At 41.8% G+C, this 21071-nt stretch overlaps 1 protein-coding gene across 12 annotated transcripts in view; it reads right to left on the bottom strand.

Annotated features, from left to right (window-relative positions):
• The window catches only part of LOC140403903 (activating transcription factor 7-interacting protein 1-like), a 256189-nt gene that overhangs the window by 32408 nt on the left and 202710 nt on the right, over window positions 1-21071 (bottom strand). For all 12 annotated transcript variants that reach the window (XM_072492132.1, XM_072492126.1, XM_072492134.1 and 9 more), the window contains one exon: window positions 20012-20103. In XM_072492132.1, the coding sequence (XP_072348233.1) occupies window positions 20012-20103 (92 nt within the window). The remainder of the gene's footprint in view (window positions 1-20011; window positions 20104-21071) is intronic.

Here is a 21071-nt window from a genome sequence, read left to right as displayed (position 1 = left end):
CAGGCCTCAGCTCTCTGGGTCGACATGGTGTATGATGGTTCACAATCAATGCAGAGAGGGTGCAGTGTGAAATGGAGCATGACAGTATAACGCAACGCCATCACACACCACATTCATAAGGCTTAGTTTATCATGGATATGCAGCACTTATACTAGAATAGTGACAAAGCAGCCAATTATGACACAGAGCACTAACTCGGTTGCAGCAAAGGTTTGGAGAAAGACTGCACTGGGATAGAGAAGGTTAAAGCAGGAAGTGACAGCCACACAGTACAACTAGCTGGACAGAGGTTAAAGCAGATTAAAGTGCAAGTGATAAGCTAAATATAGACAGTATTGAGAGTTTATAGTGCAGTTAAACACAATACACGAGGCAGCTCTCTCATTGGGGCCACTTACAGGAAACATATCAATGTAACCCAATCCCACTGGTCAGTCAGCTGAGTGTTATTTTAATCACAGCTTGCAGTCTTTTTACTGCAATGCTTCAACTAAAAGTGAATGACTTACAGCTAAGTATGATATTCAGAATACATGGGAACCAAGGATCAAGTAAATAATCTTCCTTGGAGGTAGGTAATAAAGAGGCAAAATGAATTGTGGGCCTTTGCATGTCAGAAAACATGTAAAACCACTTTGTTGAGAAACACCATTTTCAGGCAGATGATCAGGTAGCTTCACCCAATTATCCACTCTGGCATTCAGCCAGTGAATACTTTACTCTGATTCACTGCTCAAGACAAATTAGAAATTATTACCTGGGGGTAGGGGGGAAAAAGGGGGAATTTGTGAAACTCTGATGACTTTGGGTAAATGGCCCCATGGAAGCACATTCTATCATTTAGTAGGATGCACACAATAGAAGGCAAAAGAGCTGGTCGAAGCACAAGGAGGAACATAGAACACAGCAGTCACAATGAAACCAAAGTGTACAGTAAACTCTACAACAGACTGGAGGAACAAATGCTGATCAAAGATGAGTCAGTAGCCAACTCGGCCCACAGTTCCACAGTAGGAGTTACTCAACAACACACTTTTGGTCATTGTGTTTGGTTTAGGCTTCACGCTCTCATGATAATTTTGGAACAATTTGGAATATTTTGAACCCAGCGAAGGATGTCGAGCACAAAGCCTCACATTGCTGATTAGCCAAATGAAAGCCTTGTACTTCACCCCATCACCTGATTCTGCCTCACAAAATTGAAGGTTAATTGGCAGAAAGAAATCTTCAAGTGTTACTGATTTAGACAAGCAAGGAGGGAGATAATTGAAGAGCCTTCCAGATTTGCTGCTGAGGCTCATTTGTTCAACAAGATCCATATTTTGTTTTGAAAGTCAGTTTCACTGTAAAGTAAAGGATTATATTGCAGCTCATATTTCACACAGTTTCATACAAAGTCCAACCAATCAACTTGTAAAGCTCCTGTTTCTGTTCGCAAAAACACATCGACATCAAACAATAAGAATACCATATTTATTATATAACGCCATGGTCACACATGTAAAATGTGAATGGTTCGAACCTATGCATTATTTATAATAATGCAATGTTCCTTTTGCCTTCATTTTAAAACAAGCGCCACCTGCTGAATTCATTTCAATAACATTACATGAAAAAAAGGACAAGAAAAGGTTTACAATAAAATCACACTGCTTTTCAAATGGCCTCCGCCAGTATTCTAGCTTCACAAAGTGCAATAACCCCAAATTGGTATTAATCTTAGATGATGTCGAACTTGCAAATAGTTAAAAACAAAATACATTGAGCTGTGGTAGATTAGAAAGGACTAGACATCACATCATTCAGCAGTCCTTGCCCAGTTCATTGTCAAATACACCACAGATTTGCTTGAAACTTCTGATGTGAAGAATATAAGCAACAATAACAAAGTACAACAGATGCTCCTAGGCGTTATATAATAGCAATAATGAATTGGAAGGTGTATATTGTTTGAAACAGACTTTCTTTCCTTCACATTCCCCACGGATTCAAAACTTATTAAAAAGTCAAAATTGTTATGGTGCTACAGATATTGATTATTGCAATATCTTTTTCCTTTTGTGCATGCAGGGCTGTTGAAGCCCAGTAATTTAGAACGAAAAATGAAAACTTGCTCATTTGTTTAATCAATCTTGAAACTCCATCAATACAAACTTCTTTTGGGGATTGAATTGGTAACTGGGAATACCTGCTTCCCCAAGTCATGCCCACAAGGAGCATTCAACTTAAATTACACATTGTTTTTGTTTTTGCCTGAAACATGAAGTCAGGGCTAGAAATAAATAATGGGAAGAGAGACAGGATGAGATTTTCCTCCAATCCCATTACCATAGAGCATGAATCAGCAGGCAGACAGTCAAAACCTTCAAAATAGAAGGTGGCTTTTTAAGTGCACGAATTCAAAATAGAACAAGTTCTAAATCCTCTCCAAAGCGGAACACCTAAATGTAACACTTTGCAAGTGGCCACACATGTTAAAATCAAACTAATACTGTTTAAATGGAGGTCTTGTTCAACGCGTGTTCAGTTTTATTTTGCAAAAAAATGTTTAAATTAGAAATGGAGATCGGGTACAATCCAAGACCGTTCATCTGGAAGGAAAATTGAAAGAGAACCAATCCCAATCCTTTGACAGTTCTAAGGGTAATGTCCGATTGTGTTTCATTACATGAGATTTTTTGTAGATTTGACTTTTGACAGATTTTAAATTCAGCTTGGCTCAGCTCATGATAACAGAAATTAATAGGGCAAGAAGTGTATAACGTTACAGTACAAGGATGTTGGCCTGTCCATGAATGCTTCTTTGGAAGAATTGTATGGCACTGCACTAATTGTGACACAAGGATTTCACAAAACTAATCTTTATTAGTGGTTTGCTCTCAATTATTAGTAGATCACACCACCATTCACATCAACAATAACTTTACTCTGAAGAAGTTCCTTCACTTAATATGCACAAGATTGTTTTGTGGTGGGCATTATTTGGTAGGAAATTAAGGCCTTTATGCTTGCTCAGGACAATAATCGAGCACAGATTCCATTCATCCATAAGTAGCCATAGTCCACGAGGGGCTAGAGGCATCTCTGTTCACTGAACCAGAAAGTATATTGCATGGGACACTGCGAAAGCACAGGGTGTGCTGCTCTACTGGTCATGCACATTATTTACTAATATACACCTTCTCACTCATTATTAATTTGGGGTGAAAAAATTATCACAATACATAATTTGTTCTGAGTTTACAATTAAAAGAAACTGGCAACAAATCATTAAAGCATCATTTTGAGGATGGAATAAAATTACAAAATACTTTTCATCATAAACTCCAAAAATTCTATCATGTTTTGAGCTTTTGAAGATGGAGGTAGCATTTCCCAGAGTTTAAAAATTGAAAATGCTAAACTTGCATTCAGGACTGGAGATGAATGCACAAATTAATTTACTAGTCATAGTATACAAGTAAACTGTTAGCCAATTAACTCAATGGTTTGCTACTACCTAGTTATGACCTGTAATAGACTGTAGCACAATACCTGCAATTAGCAAATTCCTCATTAGTTACAAAGTACACAAGCTCAACTTGTATGTTCTCCACAGATGCAGCCTGACCTCCTGTGCATTATCAGCAGTTTCCTTTTTTGGCTCAGCCCATCAATAACTAGTATAGCTAAGTAATTTCATACCTGGAACATGACTTTCACACAGCCTAAGCACTGAAAACTCTAGTGCACAATAGGAGCATTTTGGAGTGTGAACTCCAGTCAGTGGAAACATGTTATAATACAGTGCTGAAGTGACGATGGCATTGTCTAGCAAACCAGACCTTACAAGGTCAAACCCCATCATGGCAAGTTGTAAAAATGAAACTGAGCTGACAGACTGTTGAAACAAAACCCCAACTGATTCTCTTTTAGAGAAGTTACTTGCTACCCTGCCAGGTCTGGTATAGCCCCCAAATTACATGATTGCCTTGCTAATATGTTGAGTCATTCAGTTGTAGAAACAAGTGCTATGCTGCCACCACCTTCTTAGCGCAATAAATGAGGCCTCGTCAGTATTCCCATAACCCAAACAAGAAAATTAAATTAAAAAATCATTCGGGCGAAATTACCATTTTCAGAGCGGCTTTCCCCCCAAAAAAAATTCAAAGAAATCCTGCATATTACAATTGCCTCTTTACTGTATTTGATTAGTGTTGCACTGAGTGCTGAATTTGGTGCATTTGAGTGCTATAGTAAGAGTTTGGTGACTGAGGGAGTGCTGAATTTAGTGCATTTGAGTGCTATAGTAAGAGTTTGGTGACCGTGGGAGTGCTGAATTTGGTGCATTTGAGTGCTATAGTAAGAGTTTGGTGACCGTTGGAGTTAGGTGAGGAGGGAGTAAGGTTCTCCTTTCATTTTGTTTCCGACATTTCCGCAAAGAGTGAAAAGAGAGCCAGGAGTTTACAGAAAGTGTAGCTGACTGGGAGCAGAGTCGGAGGGCGGAGATCTAGTTAGTCCACAGGGCAGCTATATTCTGTCAGGTAAGAGGGGATGGAGGCTAGGCCAGTTGCATGCTCCTCCTGTAGGATGTGGGTGGTGAGGGATACCACCGGTGTCCCCGCTGACTATACCTGCGGGAAGTGCACCCAACTTCAGCTCCTCAAAGACCGTGTTAGGGAACTGGAGCTGAAGCTGGATGAACTTCGGATCATCCGGGAGGCAGAGGGGGTGATTGAGAAGAGTTACAAGGAGGTAACCACACCCAAGGTACAGGACAAGAATAGCTGGGTTACAGTCAGGGGGAAAAAAACAAACAGGCAGACAGTGCAGGGATCACTCGTGGCCGTTCCCCTTCAAAACAAGTATACCGTTTTGGATGCTGTTGGGGGGGGGGATGACCTACCGGGGGAAGGCCCTAGCGGCCAGGTCTCTGGCACTGAGTCTGGCTCTGGGGCTCAGAAGGGAAGGGGGGGGGGGGGGGAGAATAGAAAAGCAATAGTAGTAGGAGATTCAATGGTTAGGGGAATAGATAGGAGATTCTGTGGTCGCGAGCGAGACTCCCGGAAGGTATGTTGCCTCCCGGGTGCCAGGGCCAGGGATGTCTCGGATCGTGTCTTCAGGATCCTTAAGGGGGAGGGGGAGCAGCCAGAAGTCGAGGTGCACATTGGTACCAACGACATAGGTAGGAAAAGGGGTGTGGAGGTAATAAACAAGTTCAGGGAGTTAGGCTGGAAGCTAAAAGCCAGGACAGACAGAGTTGTCATCTCTGGTTTGTTGCCGGTGCCACGTGATAGCGAGGCTAGGAATAGGGAGAGAGCGCAGCTGAACACGTGGCTGCAGGAATGGTGTAGGAGGGAGGGCTTCAGGTATTTGGATAATTGGAGCGCATTCTGGGGAAGGTGGGACCTGTACAAGCAGGACGGGTTGCATCTGAACCAGAGGGGCACCAATATCCTGGGAGGGAGGTTTTCTAGTACTCTTCGGGAGGGTTTAAACTAATTTGGCTGGGGAATGGGAACCGGATTTGTAGTCCAGCAACTAAGGAAGCCGATATTCAGGACGCCAAAGCGTGTAATGAGGCAGTGGGGAAGGAAACACTGACAAAGGAGAGTACCTGCAGGCACGGAGATGGGTTGAAATGTGTATACTTCAATGCAAGAAGCATCAGGAATAAGGTTGGTGAACTTAAGGCATGGATCGGTACTTGGGACTACGATGTGGTGGCCATCACGGAAACTTGGATAGAAGAGGGGCAGAAATGGTTGTTGGAGGTCCCTGGTTATAGATGTTTCAATAAGATTAGGGAGGGTGGTAAAAGAGGTGGGGGGCTGGCATTATTAATTAGAGATAGTATAACAGCTGCAGAAAGGCAGTTCGAGGAGTATCACCCTACTGAGGTAGTGTGGGTTGAAGTCAGAAATAGGAAAGGAGCAGTCACCTTGTTAGGAGTTTTCTATAGGCCCCCCAATAGTAGCAGAGATGTGGAGGAACAGATTGGGAAACAGATTTTGGAAAGGTGCAGAAGTCACAGGGTAGTAGTCATGGGTGACTTTAACTTCCCAAATATTGAGTGGAAACTCTTTAGATCAAATAGTTTGGATGGGGTGGTGTTTGTGCAGTGTGTCCAGGAAGCTTTTCTAACACAGTATGTAGATTGTCCGACCAGAGGAAGGGCAATATTGGATTTAGTACTTGGTAATGAACCAGGGCAAGTGATAGATTTGTTAGTGGGGGAGCATTTTGGAGATAGTGACCACAATTCTGTGACTTTCACTTTAGTAATGGAGAGGGATAGGTGCGTGCAACAGGGCAAGGTTTACAATGGGGGGGGGGGGGGGGAAAGGGTAAATACGATGTTGTCAGACAAGAATTGAAGTGCATAAGTTGGGAACATAGGCTGTCAGGGAAGGACACAAGTGAAATGTGGAACTTGTTCAAGGAACAGGTACTACGTGTCCTTGATATGTATGTCCCTGTCAGGCAGGGACGAGATGGTCGAGTGAGGGAACCATGGTTGACAAGAGAGGTTGAATGTCTTAAGAGGAAAAAGGAGACTTATGTAAGGCTGAGGAAACAAGGTTCAGACAGGGCATTGGAGGGATACAAGATAGCCAGGAGGGAACTGAAGAAAGGGATTAGGAGAGCTAAGAGAGGGCATGAACAATCTTTGGCGGGTAGGATCAAGGAAAACCCCAAGGCCTTTTACACATATGTGAGAAATATGAGAATGACTAGAGTGAGGATAGGTCCGATCAAGGACAGTAGCGGGAGATTGTGTATTGAGTCTGAAGAGATAGGAGAGATCTTGAACGAGTACTTTTCTTCTGTATTTACAAATGAAAGGGGCCATATTGTTGGAGAGGACAGTGTGAAACAGATTGGTAAGCTCGAGGAAATACTTGTTAGGAAGGAAGATGTGTTGGGCATTTTAAAAAACTTGAGGATAGACAAGTTCCCCGGGCCTGACGGGATATATCCAAGGATTCTATGGGAAGCAAGAGATGAAATTGCAGAGCTGTTGGCAATGATCTTTTCGTCCTCACTGTCAACAGGGGTGGTACCAGGGGATTGGAGAGTGGCGAATGTCGTGCCCCTGTTCAAAAAAGGGACTAGGGATAACCCTGGGAATTACAGGCCAGTTAGTCTTACTTCGGTGGTAGGCAAAGTAATGGAAAGGGTACTGAAGGATAGGATTTCAGAGCATCTGGAAAGACACTGCTTGATTAGGGATAGTCAGCATGGATTTGTGAGGGGTAGGTCTTGCCTCACAAGTCTTAATGAATTCTTTGAGGAGGTGACCAAGCATGTGGATGAAGGTAAAACAGTGGATGTAGTGTACATGGATTTTAGTAAGGCATTTGATAAGGTTCCCCATGGTAGGCTTCTGCAGAAAGGAGGCATGGGATAGTGGGAAATTTGGCCAGTTGGATAAGAAACTGGCTAACCGATAGAAGTCAGAGAGTGGTGGTGGATGGCAAATATTTAGCCTGGAGCCCAGTTACCAGTGGTGTACCGCAGGGATCAGTTCTGGGTCCTCTGCTGTTCGTGATTTTCATTAATGACTTGGATGAGGGAGTTGAAGGGTGGGTCAGTAAATTTGCAGACGATACGAAGATTGGTGGAGTTGTGGATAGTGAGGAGGGCTGTTGTCGGCTGCAAAGAGACATAGATAGGATGCAGAGCTGGGCTGAGAAGTGGCAGATGGAGTTTAACCCTGAAAAGTGTGAGGTTGTCCATTTTGGAAGGACAAATATGAATGCGGAATACACGGTTAACGGTAGGGTTCTTGGCAATGTGGAGGAGCAGAGAGATCTTGGGGTCTATGTTCATTCATCTTTGAAAGTTGCCACTCAAGTGGATAGAGCTGTGAAGAAGGCCTATGGTGTGCTCGCGTTCATTAACAGAGGGATTGAATTTAAGAGCCGTGAGGTGATGATGCAGCTGTACAAAACTTTGGTAAGGCCACATTTGGAGTACTGTGTACAGTTCTGGTCGCCTCATTTTAGGAAGGATGTGGAAGCTTTGGAAAAGGTGCAAAGGAGATTTACCAGGATGTTGCCTGGACTGGAGAGTAGGTCTTACGAGGAAAGGTTGAGGGTGCTAGGCCTTTTCTCATTAGAGCGGAGAAGGATGAGGGGCGACTTGATAGAGGTTTATAAGATGATCAGGGGAATAGATAGAGTAGGCAGTCAGAGACTTTTTCCCCGGGTGGAACAAACCATTACGAGGGGACATAAATTTAAGGTGAAAGATATAGGAGGGATATCAGAGGTAGGTTCTTTACCCAGAGAGTAGTGGGGGCATGGAATGCACTGCCTGTGGAAGTAGTTGAGTCAGAAACATTAGGGACCTTCAAGCAGCTATTGGATAGGTACATGGATTACGGTAAAATGATATAGTGTAGATTTATTTGTTCTTAAGGGCAGCACGGTAGCATTGTGGATAGCACAATTGCTTCACAGCTCCAGGGTCCCAGGTTCGATTCCGGCTTGGATCACTGTCTGTGCGGAGTCTGCACATCCTCCCCGTGTCTGCGTGGGTTTCCTCTGGGTGCTCCGGTTTCCTCCCACAGTCCAAAGATGTGCAGGTTAGGTGGATTGGCCATGATAAATTGCCCTTAGTGTCCAAAATTGCCCTTGGTGTTGGGTGGAGGTGTTGATTTGGGTAGGGGGGCTCTTTCCAAGAGCCGGTGCAGATTCAAAGGGCCGAATGGCCTCCTTCTGCACTGTAAATTCAATGATAATCTATGATTAATCTAGGACAAAGGTTTGGCACAACATCGTGGGCCGAAGGGCCTGTTCTGTGCTGTATTTTCTATGTTCTATGTTGCCAGTTGCTTACTAAAAAGGACATTCAATTTTGTCTCTGCTACTGCAGTGATAATATAATTACTAAAAATCTTACAGCGGTGTGCATTTCCTATCTGCTGAGCCTTGCTTCCCATTGTCAAGTTTCTATTAGCTTCGCATAAAGTTTTCCATTACAAGTTCCTATGGCAGCATTTATAATGAAAGCTGACTATACAAATGTGTCACACTGTAATTATGCCTTCTCACCAGTAATGGTGCTGTACCACCTCTCTCCCAACTCCAGGGAAACCTCCAAACCTGAACCAACTACTTTCTAAATGACTGCAAGTCCTGCTATTTAACTATAAATCTTTTAAAAATAGGACAGAATATACAACTTCAAAGTGGCGACCAAATTAGATCTGCAAGCATTGCTGCAATGATCCCTACTCTTTCATTACTTCATTTGAATATTACAGCTGTTTTTTCCCCTCTGAAGCCAGAGAACTAGTTGGAACATTTTATTTATTGACAGTTTTAGCAATGCTTTCATGAAAAAAATTGCCACAACATCATCAGTTGCAACATCGTTCTCAGTAGCACCACTTCTAAAACTCACCATTCTATAGCTCCAGTGCTTACTGGTTTATAAATATGCAAACGGCTGCATTATAAAACTGCCAAGCAAATTGGCTAATCATTTAGGCCCCTTCAGAACAGAAAGGCCATTAATTGTTTTAAATTGGACACTGCTGAAGAATCAAAATGAATTGATTTGCTCGAAAGTTTAATGATTCATTTTACATACCGAAAGTCATGAATGGTTTCCGAAGAGTAAGAGGCATGGATTAAACTGCCTTAGTCTGCCTTTAAAGGGGAGACAGTTTGGGTACAGTTGAGGTCCATTCCCATGAGGGAGAAATGTAGGACATACAAAGCCAAAGCTCACTGGATGACAAAGGGAATAGAGTGTAAGATGAAGCAGGAAATGGGGGCACATGACTTGATATAGAAACAAAAAAGAATGTGGAAAAATACTCAGCAGACCAGGCGACAATTGTGTTTAGAGTTAATGTTTCATGTCTAGATGATTTTTTAATCAGAACGTTTGCTTGACCTGAAACTCACGCGCGCCCCCCCCCCCCCCAGTTTCGACCTGCCCTGCTTAGTATTTCCATTATTTTTTGTTGTTATTTGAGAGTTTCAGCATCCACATACTTTGCTTTTGCATTTCTGCTACGACTGACGTCAGGTTGACAATACAGGCAGAATATAACAATGCTCAGGAAGGGAAGTGATAAAAAAAAGAAAAGAAATTAAGAGCAAAGAGAGGAGTACGAGCTCATACAAAAGTCTCCAGCAGGCATACAAATAGTAAAAGGAATAGCAAAAGCCGATTAGGGACCTTAAAGAGTATTGGTACCAGGATGACGGCTTTTCTTGATCTATAATATGATTAGACTTGGAGTGTACAAAGCATATTCCAAATTCTTTAAATGACAAAACGGAGAAGTATTATGAACTATGTGAAGGACAGTGATAGACTTCAAGCGGACATAGGCTTGTGGAATGGGTGGACAGGTTGATGATAACATGCAATGATTCATTTTGGTAGAAAGAGAGGCAATATAAAATAAAGGATGCACCTTAAAGGGGTGCACGAGCAGAGGAATCTGTGGGTATATGTGCATAAATTGTTGGAAGGTGGCCGGGCACGTTGAGAAAGTAGTTAAGGTATTTGGGATCTTGAGATTTATAAACAGAGGCATACATAGAGTGCAAAGGCAAGAAAGGTGAACCTTTAAAGAAAAAAACTGCTTTGACCTCAACTAGATAGTGTTCAATTTTTGGCAGCACACATTAGAAAGAACATGAAGACATTAAGGGTGCAGAAACGATTTACAAACATGGTTCCAGGGATGGGCCACTTGAGTTGAGGACAGATTGTAGAGCTGAGCTACTTGGAAAAGGTTAAGAGGAGATTTGATAGAGGTGCTCAAATTCACGATGGGTCGAGACAAGGAGAAACTGAAATTTAAGAATAGAACAAAAGAACCAACAGTGACATGAGGGAAAACATTTCCATGTAAAAATATGCAGGGCAATGAGGAAAGGGCAGGGAAGTGGGACTAGCTGAGTCGTTCTTACAGAAATCCAGCAAGAACATGATAGGTCCCCTTTGGTGCTGTAAGCACCAACTGTGGGCAAAGTTCATGTGAAAGACCAGTCTGGCACTAAAAACAAGGGGCTTGTGCACAAGGTAATTACTGATAAAAGGAAGCCATTTAGCCTACTTTAGCTGATCAGAAACATCTGTGCAGTATCAGACAGTCCTTATTTCAGTCTTTTTGCCGTTACTATATGGGAATCCATTCCACAAACTGATCCTTTTATGATGTGGAGATGCCGGCGTTGGACTGGGGTGAGCACAGTACGAAGTCTTACAACACCAGGTTAAAGTCCAACAGGTTTGTTTCGATGTCACTAGCTTTCGGAGCGCTGCTCCTTCCTCAGGTGAATGCAGAGGTCTGTTCCAGAAACACAGATATAGACAAATTCAAAGATGCCAAACAATGCTAGGAATGCGATTCTGCGTTGTCGCGGGTCCTGAAGGCCGCCTTGGAGAACGCTTACCCGGAGATCAGAGCCTGGTGATTGTTGCGCGATGTCCGTTCATTCGTTGTCGCAGCGTCTGCATGGTCTCGCCAATGTACCACGCTTCGGGACATCCGCAGAATCGCCGAGCAGAAACTTATAGCCAAGTTCCGCACACGAGTGCGGCCTCAACCGGGACCTGGGATTCATGTCGCATTACATTCATCCCCCACCACCTGGCCTGCAAAATCCTACCAACTGTCCTGGCTTGATACAATTTACACCTCTTTAACCTGGGGTTACCCCATCTCTGGATCTGTAAAGATTTAATCACCTGCTAATGCTCGCATTCCTAGCATTGTTTGGCATCTTTGAATTTGTCTATATCTGTGTTTCTGGAACAGACCTCTTCATTCACCTGAGGAAGGAGCAGCGCTCCGAAAGCTAGTGACATGGAAACAAACCTGTTGGACTTTAACCTGGTGTTGTAAGACTTCGTACTGTGATCCTTTTATGTAAAAGACTTGCTGATGGCTTTCCTAAATTTTCCTTTTACTAATATGAACCCATTTTAATTTGTTCTTCTCAATTTGCATTTACTTTTTTTCTCACCTTAACTATTTTTATTTGAAACAAAACACAAAGCAATCAGAATCTCAATTTCTCCCCAGATCAGCAAACCTCCGTTACGTTGACTGGCAGCAGTAAATTGAAGACAACTCTTGAAGAACAGAAACTGACATAATGATGTTCTGAAAGGGTACTGCATCTGGGAGCTGTACGCAATGCGTCACCTACACGCATACAGAGTAATGAATGGGTTTTCCTCAAGTAGCGGAATGAGTAAAAATAAATCCAAGAGGCAGCAAAAAAACACACGAGTTTCTCCAGAGTTAAGATAATTAACTAAGGCATCAGTTGAGGTGCTACCCTTGCTCCGTGCCTCTGGACTGCCATTTGTGCAAGCACTTAAAAACTGTCATCAGTACAACGGAGTCGTCAACAGAAGGAACCATCTGCACTTGCACTCTGCGTTGAAAACAAGGTGTGTCATGGTAAATTGAAAGACAATACACCAAGAAGGAACGGAAAGTAGAAAGTGTTAGGCAAGGTGGAAAATGTGTGGCTGAGTAGACCGATATCGAGGAGGCTGTTGGAGGTACTGAAACATACATGGGCTTATAAAGTAAATTCCAAGGAAAAGGAATATACAGAACGTGGAAAGTACAAAAGTTGCAGGAGGTTGAAATTTAAGCCAGAGAGAAACCCTTGCAGGGGCGGGAGATTGGTACGGACAAGATAAATAACTAAATGGGCATATATGGAATAGGTTATGGGTAGCATTTTTTACATTTTGTTTAGATGGAGCTCAGCAACAGGAGTTCAGCAGAAAACAAAGTTGCTTTTTGAGGTAGCAACCAGCATGAATGAGGTTTCTGGGTCAGTAGGAGTGAAATAGGAATAGAAACAAGCCAATAGCTGGAGGTGGAAATGATTCTGAAATGCTTGGATTGGATTGGGAGGCAAGAAGGATGCAAAGACCGTGTTTACAGGCAATATCAGCCTGACCAAGCTGCATATAGGCAGTAAGGTTCTGAACTTCCAGTGGGAACTCAAAAGGTGGTTTTGGTCTCACCCATGTTTAACTGTAAGAAGTTCTATCCTGATGTTGGATAGGCACTAGATAACGCCACAGCAGCTGCAAAATTGAGGGTAACGCCAGAGGAAAAATGCTGGGTATATAGCACAGGGCAGTACGGTAGCACAGTTGCTTCACAGCTCCAGGGTCTCAGGATTGATCCCGGCTTGGGTCATTGTCTGTGCGGAGTCTGCACGTTCTTCCTGCGTTTGTGTGGGTTTCCTCCAGGTGCTCCGGTTTCCTCCACAGTCCAAAGATGTGCAGGTTAGGTGGATTGGCCATGCTAAATTGCTCTTAAGTGTCCAAAATGGTTAGGTGGGATTACTGGGATAGGATGGAGTATGGGCTTGGGAAGGGTGCTTTCTCCAAGGGCTGGTGCAGACTCGATGGGCCGAATGGCCTCCTTCTGCACTGTAAATTCTATGATTCCATAAAAGCTGACTCCAAGTTTAATGTTTTGGAGACAAGGCAGATGAAGAAAAGGAGGCAACCATGAATGAATCCCATTGTGGGAAATGCACTTGCAGATGTCAAAGTCAACAAATCTCTTAATGTCACTGTACTTTAAGAGAATGACTGGAAAACGGTATCTAATCTGTTTTGACTACAGGTTTGATTTCCAGTGCCTATCTAAAAGGGATCATGGAAAGGTGATTTGAGTAACAGCTTCTGCACAGTCATGCCTACACTATTTAAAAAAAAAAACACTTTAGCTGAGGTTACATTCTATTCTATGAGGAAATAGTTTATTTTGTTCTATTATTGTGTTGTTTTTATTTCGTTTAGATGGTAGACCTATGGCACCTCATTACCATAATTTACAGCACCATTTTACACTTTGGTTTAGCTACTGCAATACAAGAACCTACAATGCTAGCATGTAAGAGTATATTTATGATTTTACACGGATACCATTGACTTAATTCCACAGATTAAAATCTGTTCTGTCCAAACAAACACCATCTGGCTGTGCTCAGTTATTCACACACCAAGATCGGTGACAAAGTTTTATTTGTATTTACTTTCAAGCCAGTTCCTAATCATTGAGCATCATGAGTTTGAAGGCAGCATTTGATAATGCTGGGTAAACACAGCTCCTTACAGCAGTGCAACAAGCTATTTCATTTTTAAAGCACTGAATATCTTCTAGCCTTGGCGAGGTAACTTGTGCACAGATAATTAGATCCTGAATGTTACAAATTAATTACTGAAAGGGAAGAGTTTCTGAATGACTAAGGAAACAAGCTTGAGCTGCGCAAGTGAAAAGGTAAGCAATAATAATAATAGCTTATTGTCACAAGTGGGCGTCAATGAAGTTACTGTGAAAATCCCCTAGTCGCCACATTCCGCCGCCTGTTCGGGGAGGCCGGTACGGGAATTGAACCCGCGCTGCTGGCCTGGTTCTGCATTACAAGCCAGCTGTTTAGCCCACTGTGCTAAACCAGCCCCAGTAGACAGGGCAGATGCTATCAGTCTTCAAAAATAAAAAGCTAATGACCGTTACTTCTCAAAATAGAATTGGGGCAGTGATTTATTGTTGCCAGCTTAAAAATAAATAAAACTACATATCTGAGAAGTAATTAAAGAACGTTATAGGCAGTGTACAGTGAAATCTGCAAGTGAGCAATGCATATTCTCTACTGCAAAGCAACAGAACCATCCTTAAATTAGTTAACCAGTGTCCTGGATCGGATTACAGCTAAACAAATGGGGCATGGGACTGCTGACTAGTGCCCAATTTATAAGTTCATGCCGATGCAAGCCATTTAAATCCAGCAACAGCTTGAACTGGCAGAGGTTGTGTCCCGCATCCAGACATGTGTTCCAGCATAGTCTCGGTATCAGAATTGGGTCAGACCACAAAACACTAACATTTTAATCATGATTCAAAGTTAATCTTATTTCATATTATGGAGTTAAGATATTATAGGATTATGACTTTTTACTTCATTAAGAGCGCAAGTGGTCAGTTTCAAAGGATGAACTTTATAAAGACATTATAAACTTTATAACCCAATACTTTAATTTAGCCAATTAATGTCAACTTTGATTGTTTTTTTTTGTTTTTTTAAGCAGGGCTGTAATTGCAGGCATGGAAAAGCACATCATTCCTGCACTCTCACTGGTCATCGCTAGTTTATGAGATTGTGGCATTGGAGTAAAGCCCAATGTCCAAAACCAAACCGAGTTAGAATTTCAGAACATTCCCCAATACAGAAATGCAAAGCTTGTTTTTCCAAACTCTTTATATGCTTTTCTTTCCCCATAGCTTTGCAAATTTTCCCTTTTCAAATATTTATCTTTTTTGAAAGTTGCTATTGAATTTGCTGCCAGACCCTTTCAGGCAGTGCTTTCCAGATCACCTTCTACTACTTATGTCAATTCGCGTGCAGCCCTGGTTACTGGCCCTTCTGCTATGGAAACAATTTATCCGTATTTATTTCATTCAGACCCTTCAATTTTGAACACCTCTATTAAATCTCCCTTTTGCTCTCTCTGCTGTAATCGTGTATGTCAGCTGTGGCTCAGATGGTAGCACACTTGTCGTCGGGTTCCAGGTTCAAGTTCAACTCCCAGGGCTTGGTCACAAAAAAATAATCAAGGCTGAAATCCCATTGCAGTCCTGAGTGAGCAGTGCACTGTCAAGAGGTGCTATTTTTCAGATGAGCATTAAACTGAGGCCCCAACACCCTGCTTGGGTGGATATAGAAGATCCCATGGCACTACTTTGAAGAGGAGGAAGTGTGTTAACCCCTGGTGTCCTGGCGAATAGTTGTCCCTCAATCAACATTACAAAAAATAAACTTGATTATCACTTTGCTGATTTCAAATTAGTTGCCACATTTCCTACATTACAATAGTGACTACACTTAATTGGCTGTAAGGTGCTTTGTAGTCACGAAAAGTGCTATATAAATGTACGGTCTTTTTAAAAAACAATCCCAGCTTCTCCAATCTCTCATCCCTAGGTATAATTCTAGTAAATCTCTTCGTCACCGTCTCTAAAGCCTGAAACATTTTCCGACTGACATCCAGAATACTCCAATACTCCAGCCGAGGCCAAACCAGTGGTTTATAAAAGGCTTTTCATAACTACCTTCTTTTGACACTTTATGATTCTATTTATAAAACCAAGAATCTAAAGTTTCCTTTTTTAAAAAAAGCCATATCAGCTTGTCCTACCACCTTCAAAAGATTAACGTACACAAGGGTACATGAACCCACATGTTTCTGTTCCTAGTTAAGTTAAAATAAATAGGAATTTTATAAATCTTTGAAGTGTTAAATACAAGTTTTGAAATATAAATTTAATCTTATTGTGCAAATGAATATGCTCCTATTGTAGCATATTGAAATAGTTAAAGGAACAAAGTAAATATACTTTGGAATATGTATACATTTTATATATTCAACAATAATAGAAAAAGGATTCCATCTCTCAAGCTTCAATCGCTGGACCCAACTCCCAATATGTCACAAATATATCTTGTGCTCCCATTACATGAAGGTCCTTGACCCTCCATAAGTGGTATGCTCAAATGCCAAACAACAATGTCATTTAATACCCATGTCCAGTAGGGAATGCAGTTTAACTTCAGCCCTTGTTGAAAAAACAGCATCGCATGTTTGAAATCCATTTGCTATCTGCCACAGGCCTCTATATACAACCAGCATTGTGAAACTAGCAGCATCAAGGGACTGACTGGTGCTTGCTATTATATTCAAACTAATGCAATGTGGGGGTCACACATTTTATTACCCGATTTAATTTTTTTTCTAAAAGCTCTATAATTAAAATGCAGGTTTTACTGTAGCTGCATTCATCCTGAACTGATGGTCTGAAAATAGGGCTGTGACTAAACGTTCAGCATTTCGAAAGTTCTGGTAGGCCAGCAAAGCTTGTGCACTGCTTTTCCAGGTCTTGGCCTTCAACTCTGCAGATGTGCATCCACGATCGACTCCAAAACAGATTCCCTGCTTCATCATCTTTGCTGTCCCCTTTTAACCAGGTAAATTTAACAGGAAGCAAAATATATCTGAGCCAAGCAGATAAAGCAGGGAACCATTACAGACAGCACTGATTATAAGAATCAACCTTCAATTTTTTTTTTGTCAGCCAACCTCTATTCATCAAAAGCTCAATGTAAAGAACCAATACAGACCCAGAGAAATGTTTAAATATAACACTGAAATTGCAATGCTATCATATTTTACGTCTATTCATTTCAGAACGATATATTTATATATATATATATATATATATATATATATATAATATATATATAATTTTTTTTCTTTTAATACATTATTCATTTTTAAATTTTATGCAGCTTCTTGAGTTTTGTTCACAATACTACAAGTTCATTTTAGCTGTTCCTGCTTTATGACATAGTTCTGCAAGATAATCCCAGTGTTTTTTCCGGAGATAGCGTTGGGATTTAAAGTCACTGTAGAAGATGAAGTTCCTGGCTGTGGTTCATGTGTTACAGAGCTTGGAGCTGTGTAAATATAGTTGAACCCTGCATTGTCTAACATGTCTGACCAGGCCCGATACTGAAATTCTGCAGCTCCCCAGTAGTTTCTAATACTGGATTCTGAACGATGGCCAGTCAGTGCCATGATCTCCCGTGCTCCAAGGCCAGCGTCACACAGGAGTCGGACAGTTGTAGTTCTGAGGGAATGGTTGGTGTACCTCTGGGAGAGTCTGGCAGCAATACTGATTCTAGGCATCATACTTCCAAGATAATTTACCCCCATTGGCTCCCTTTTATACCAGACAGCCTGTTGCCGTAACTGTTCTGGTGTCAATTTTAGAGGGTGAAGGTAGAATGCAGGAGGGTCTGGTGGCAGCTTTGATATATATAATTCAAGCGAAGTGACTGGGCAGTTTACATCTCCTGGCATATCATACATCCGGCCCAATTTCAACGGGTCCTCGCGGCTTTTGCTTTTCCCTGTATACTTCAGCATTGCATAGCGTCGTCCATTGGGATCTCGCTTAATAACAAAAGCATCTGGAGGGAGGTCCCGCAGGATTTCCCGTCCACGCTTTGCAAAGTGTAACTGCAGGTCAAACCACACTTTGTTCACAAGTGCAAGGGGTGTGTGAAGTCCTAGGACACCAGATGTTCTGATTTTCCGAAGGTCAGCAGCATTAATAGGGGGATGGTGGTTTGTTTCATCCTTCCCTTGTTTTCTGAGTATCTTCAGCACTCCTAAAAACACATTATTGGCACTACTCAATTCCTTATCCTGCATCAGGCAGATCTGCCGGCTGTGAGGAGGCATCTTAAGGTGCCTGTTCAAACCTGCCCGGATGGATTTGTAACTGGAAATGCTATAGGTGTTACCATCATGATTCCTTACAGTGCCATAAAATTCTCTCAAAATACTGTTAAGTTCTTCCACTGACATATTTTCGAATTTTTCATCTCTGTCCTTTTCAATAAGCCACTGTTTGAGGATATTTACTGCCCAGTCTGTCTGCTTGCGGGTGTTCTTCTCGTTGCGTTCCTCCTCAAGTCCAATGAGATCCTCTTCAGTCACACTAACGTGCCGCCTGACTCCAAGTAAAAGCTCGTCGCTGGCAATTCGTTCCTCTGTCATTTGGTCCTCAAAACTGAGCAGTGTGCTGCCATCGAAAATGCCATAGGTGTAGAGAGGGGAGTGAGGCGCTGTTTTTTCGGACAGCTGTGAATTGCGGAGTAATATGTAATGTTTTGATATAATTCTTTAAATTAAAAAAAAAACTACACAAAATAACCCAGCAGGTGGCGTTCGTTAAGGTTTATGCAGGGGTGTGCTTACATTCAATAGCTCACACCCTATTAATCAATCTCTTTCACACATTACAAACCATGGCATTACATGTTGTCATACAATGAATGGCAGAAAGACACAGATTTCTTTGCAGTTTGAAAAACATGATGCTAAATCTCTTTTGTAACTACCAGACCTTTCAACTATTGAGATATTTGATGAAGAAAAAAAATCAAATGGGGAAAGACACACAGGTATCATATATGTATTCTCTAGAAGAACTGGAAAAACTTTAGTGCTGCAACGAAGAGAATCTGCAACAAAGATTTGAAAAGGCTTACAAGTTCCGTAAACGAACCTTGACCGACTGAACAACTTCCGTTTCTGCGCTGTGTCGTGCTGAGCGACGTGTTAACCAGGCATAGAATTTAAGGCTGTTGGAAATGTGCGGCATTGTCGCATCCCAATCAGAGTACTTCACTCGGTTGAAGGTATGTGAACATTTGTGACGGCATCTCTTTTTGAGGATTCAATCCAACCACATTAAGCTGTGCAGTTTTATTTAGAGAATCTTTCCAGTTTATTTAGAGAATGCACAATTAACAATTTTTCCCCCCTCTCCACCCAAGTGTGTTTTTTTGTTGTTGTTTTAAAACAAGACCACTCACCAGTGATACTTTTCACCACTCTCTTTTGTCTGGTGAGGCTAAAGATGTGACTATACCACATAATACAGATGCTGCATGTTCTCTCCCACCCCCTTCCCCACCACCAAATTACATCGCTTTGGGTACTTGTGGAAGGTCTTTGTCATATTTATTGTCTCGTTTTCTATACTTAAGCATTCTTACCTTTATGAAAACAAAAAGGCCCCAAAAACATACTTTAAAAAAATGAAATGTTGTAGCTTTAATTCTGCCAAGGTTCTCTGTAGACTTTGAAGAAAGTCAGATTTGCTTATGAAAAAGAGTTAATTATATCACAATTCATTTTCAGTGGAAATATTAACTTAGCTCCCCCTTAGAGCCTTACTGTTAAATGTAACAAATTGATCTATGGCTGACTATTGAGAAAGGAACAATGTGACGATCAGGTCAATTATTCTTCTGTACAAACAGCAACCACATTCTACCCAAAGGGATAATTGTATTATTTCACCAACTGGCTAGGAGAGACAATGAGAGAGACTGCAGCTAACTATAACTGGTGGTATGATGTGCATTGATATATATCTGTTGTACCCACCTGGTTGCCACTAGGCAGTGCTTTCTTAGCAGCCGGTGACTCTGCTGGAACAGCTGGAGGATGTCTCAGGGTGGCCTGGCTGAAGCTGTTTTCTGTTAATAGAATGGAAGCATTATTTAACATTCAAGTTTGATACAAGGATGTTGCCATAGAAACGCAAAATGGTCAACTCAAGCTTCCTCTCAGCAGATCTTCGGCCTTGACGTTCATGGTTTCAATTTATGGATTGAATCTAGCTCACACACTGATGTAACTTTAATCTGTCCACCAGCTACTTTAATGAGCCCTGAAACCTTTGACTATCTGGGTTTCTTACATCCCTAACACAAGGTAATGGGTGCACATCAGAAATCAGTAACTTGTCGAGAGAATGACATCTTATAAACCTTTCAACATTTTAGGACCTTTAAACTAATACAGCTGCATATGTCTTTGCATTCTCAAGGTCTCATGTTGATGAAAAGGCAACCAGTAGATAGATGGATTGTAATTTTGATCTAAGTTTTTATTTTGATTTATACTTGCAGACAGGGCATTAACGCATATGCGTTATAAATATGGAATTTATTACAGGGATGGAGAACCAAAAATTTAAATATAGATTAGTTACATTGGATGCATTCTCAAATACATATTTCCATACGGAATAGATTCTGAGCAAACAACAGGAGGCCTTCCGTTATGAAGTATTATTATCTGGGCTATTGTGAAATGCAGCAGTAGCTTGAATATCCCCATGCACATTATGCTAAGCAGCTTTCAACATTTACAAGATATTGGGCACAATCTACCGGCCATGCTGCATCCGTAAGCAGCATGCCGTAATGCAACGTGGCCGGTAAATGATGGGACACCCCGCTCCCGGGATCGACCTGACTCGTCATGCCTCGCGAGACGTCTCGCGATGTGAAGCCCCCATCCCCCCATTGTGGGCAGGATCATTTTTTTGGCAAATCTGTCTATTAGAGCTAGACAGCTAGTCTCACTCCAATATGCAGTTCCCTAAGGTAACCAAGGTGTTGGGATCTATCCCCTTCGCCTTGGAGACCTCGGGCGAGCA

The sequence above is a fragment of the Scyliorhinus torazame genome, chromosome 29 (genome assembly GCF_047496885.1).
Source record: "Scyliorhinus torazame isolate Kashiwa2021f chromosome 29, sScyTor2.1, whole genome shotgun sequence".
In the NCBI taxonomy this organism is placed as follows: Eukaryota; Metazoa; Chordata; class Chondrichthyes; order Carcharhiniformes; family Scyliorhinidae; genus Scyliorhinus; species Scyliorhinus torazame.
This window is presented reverse-complemented; position numbering and strand designations above follow the sequence as displayed.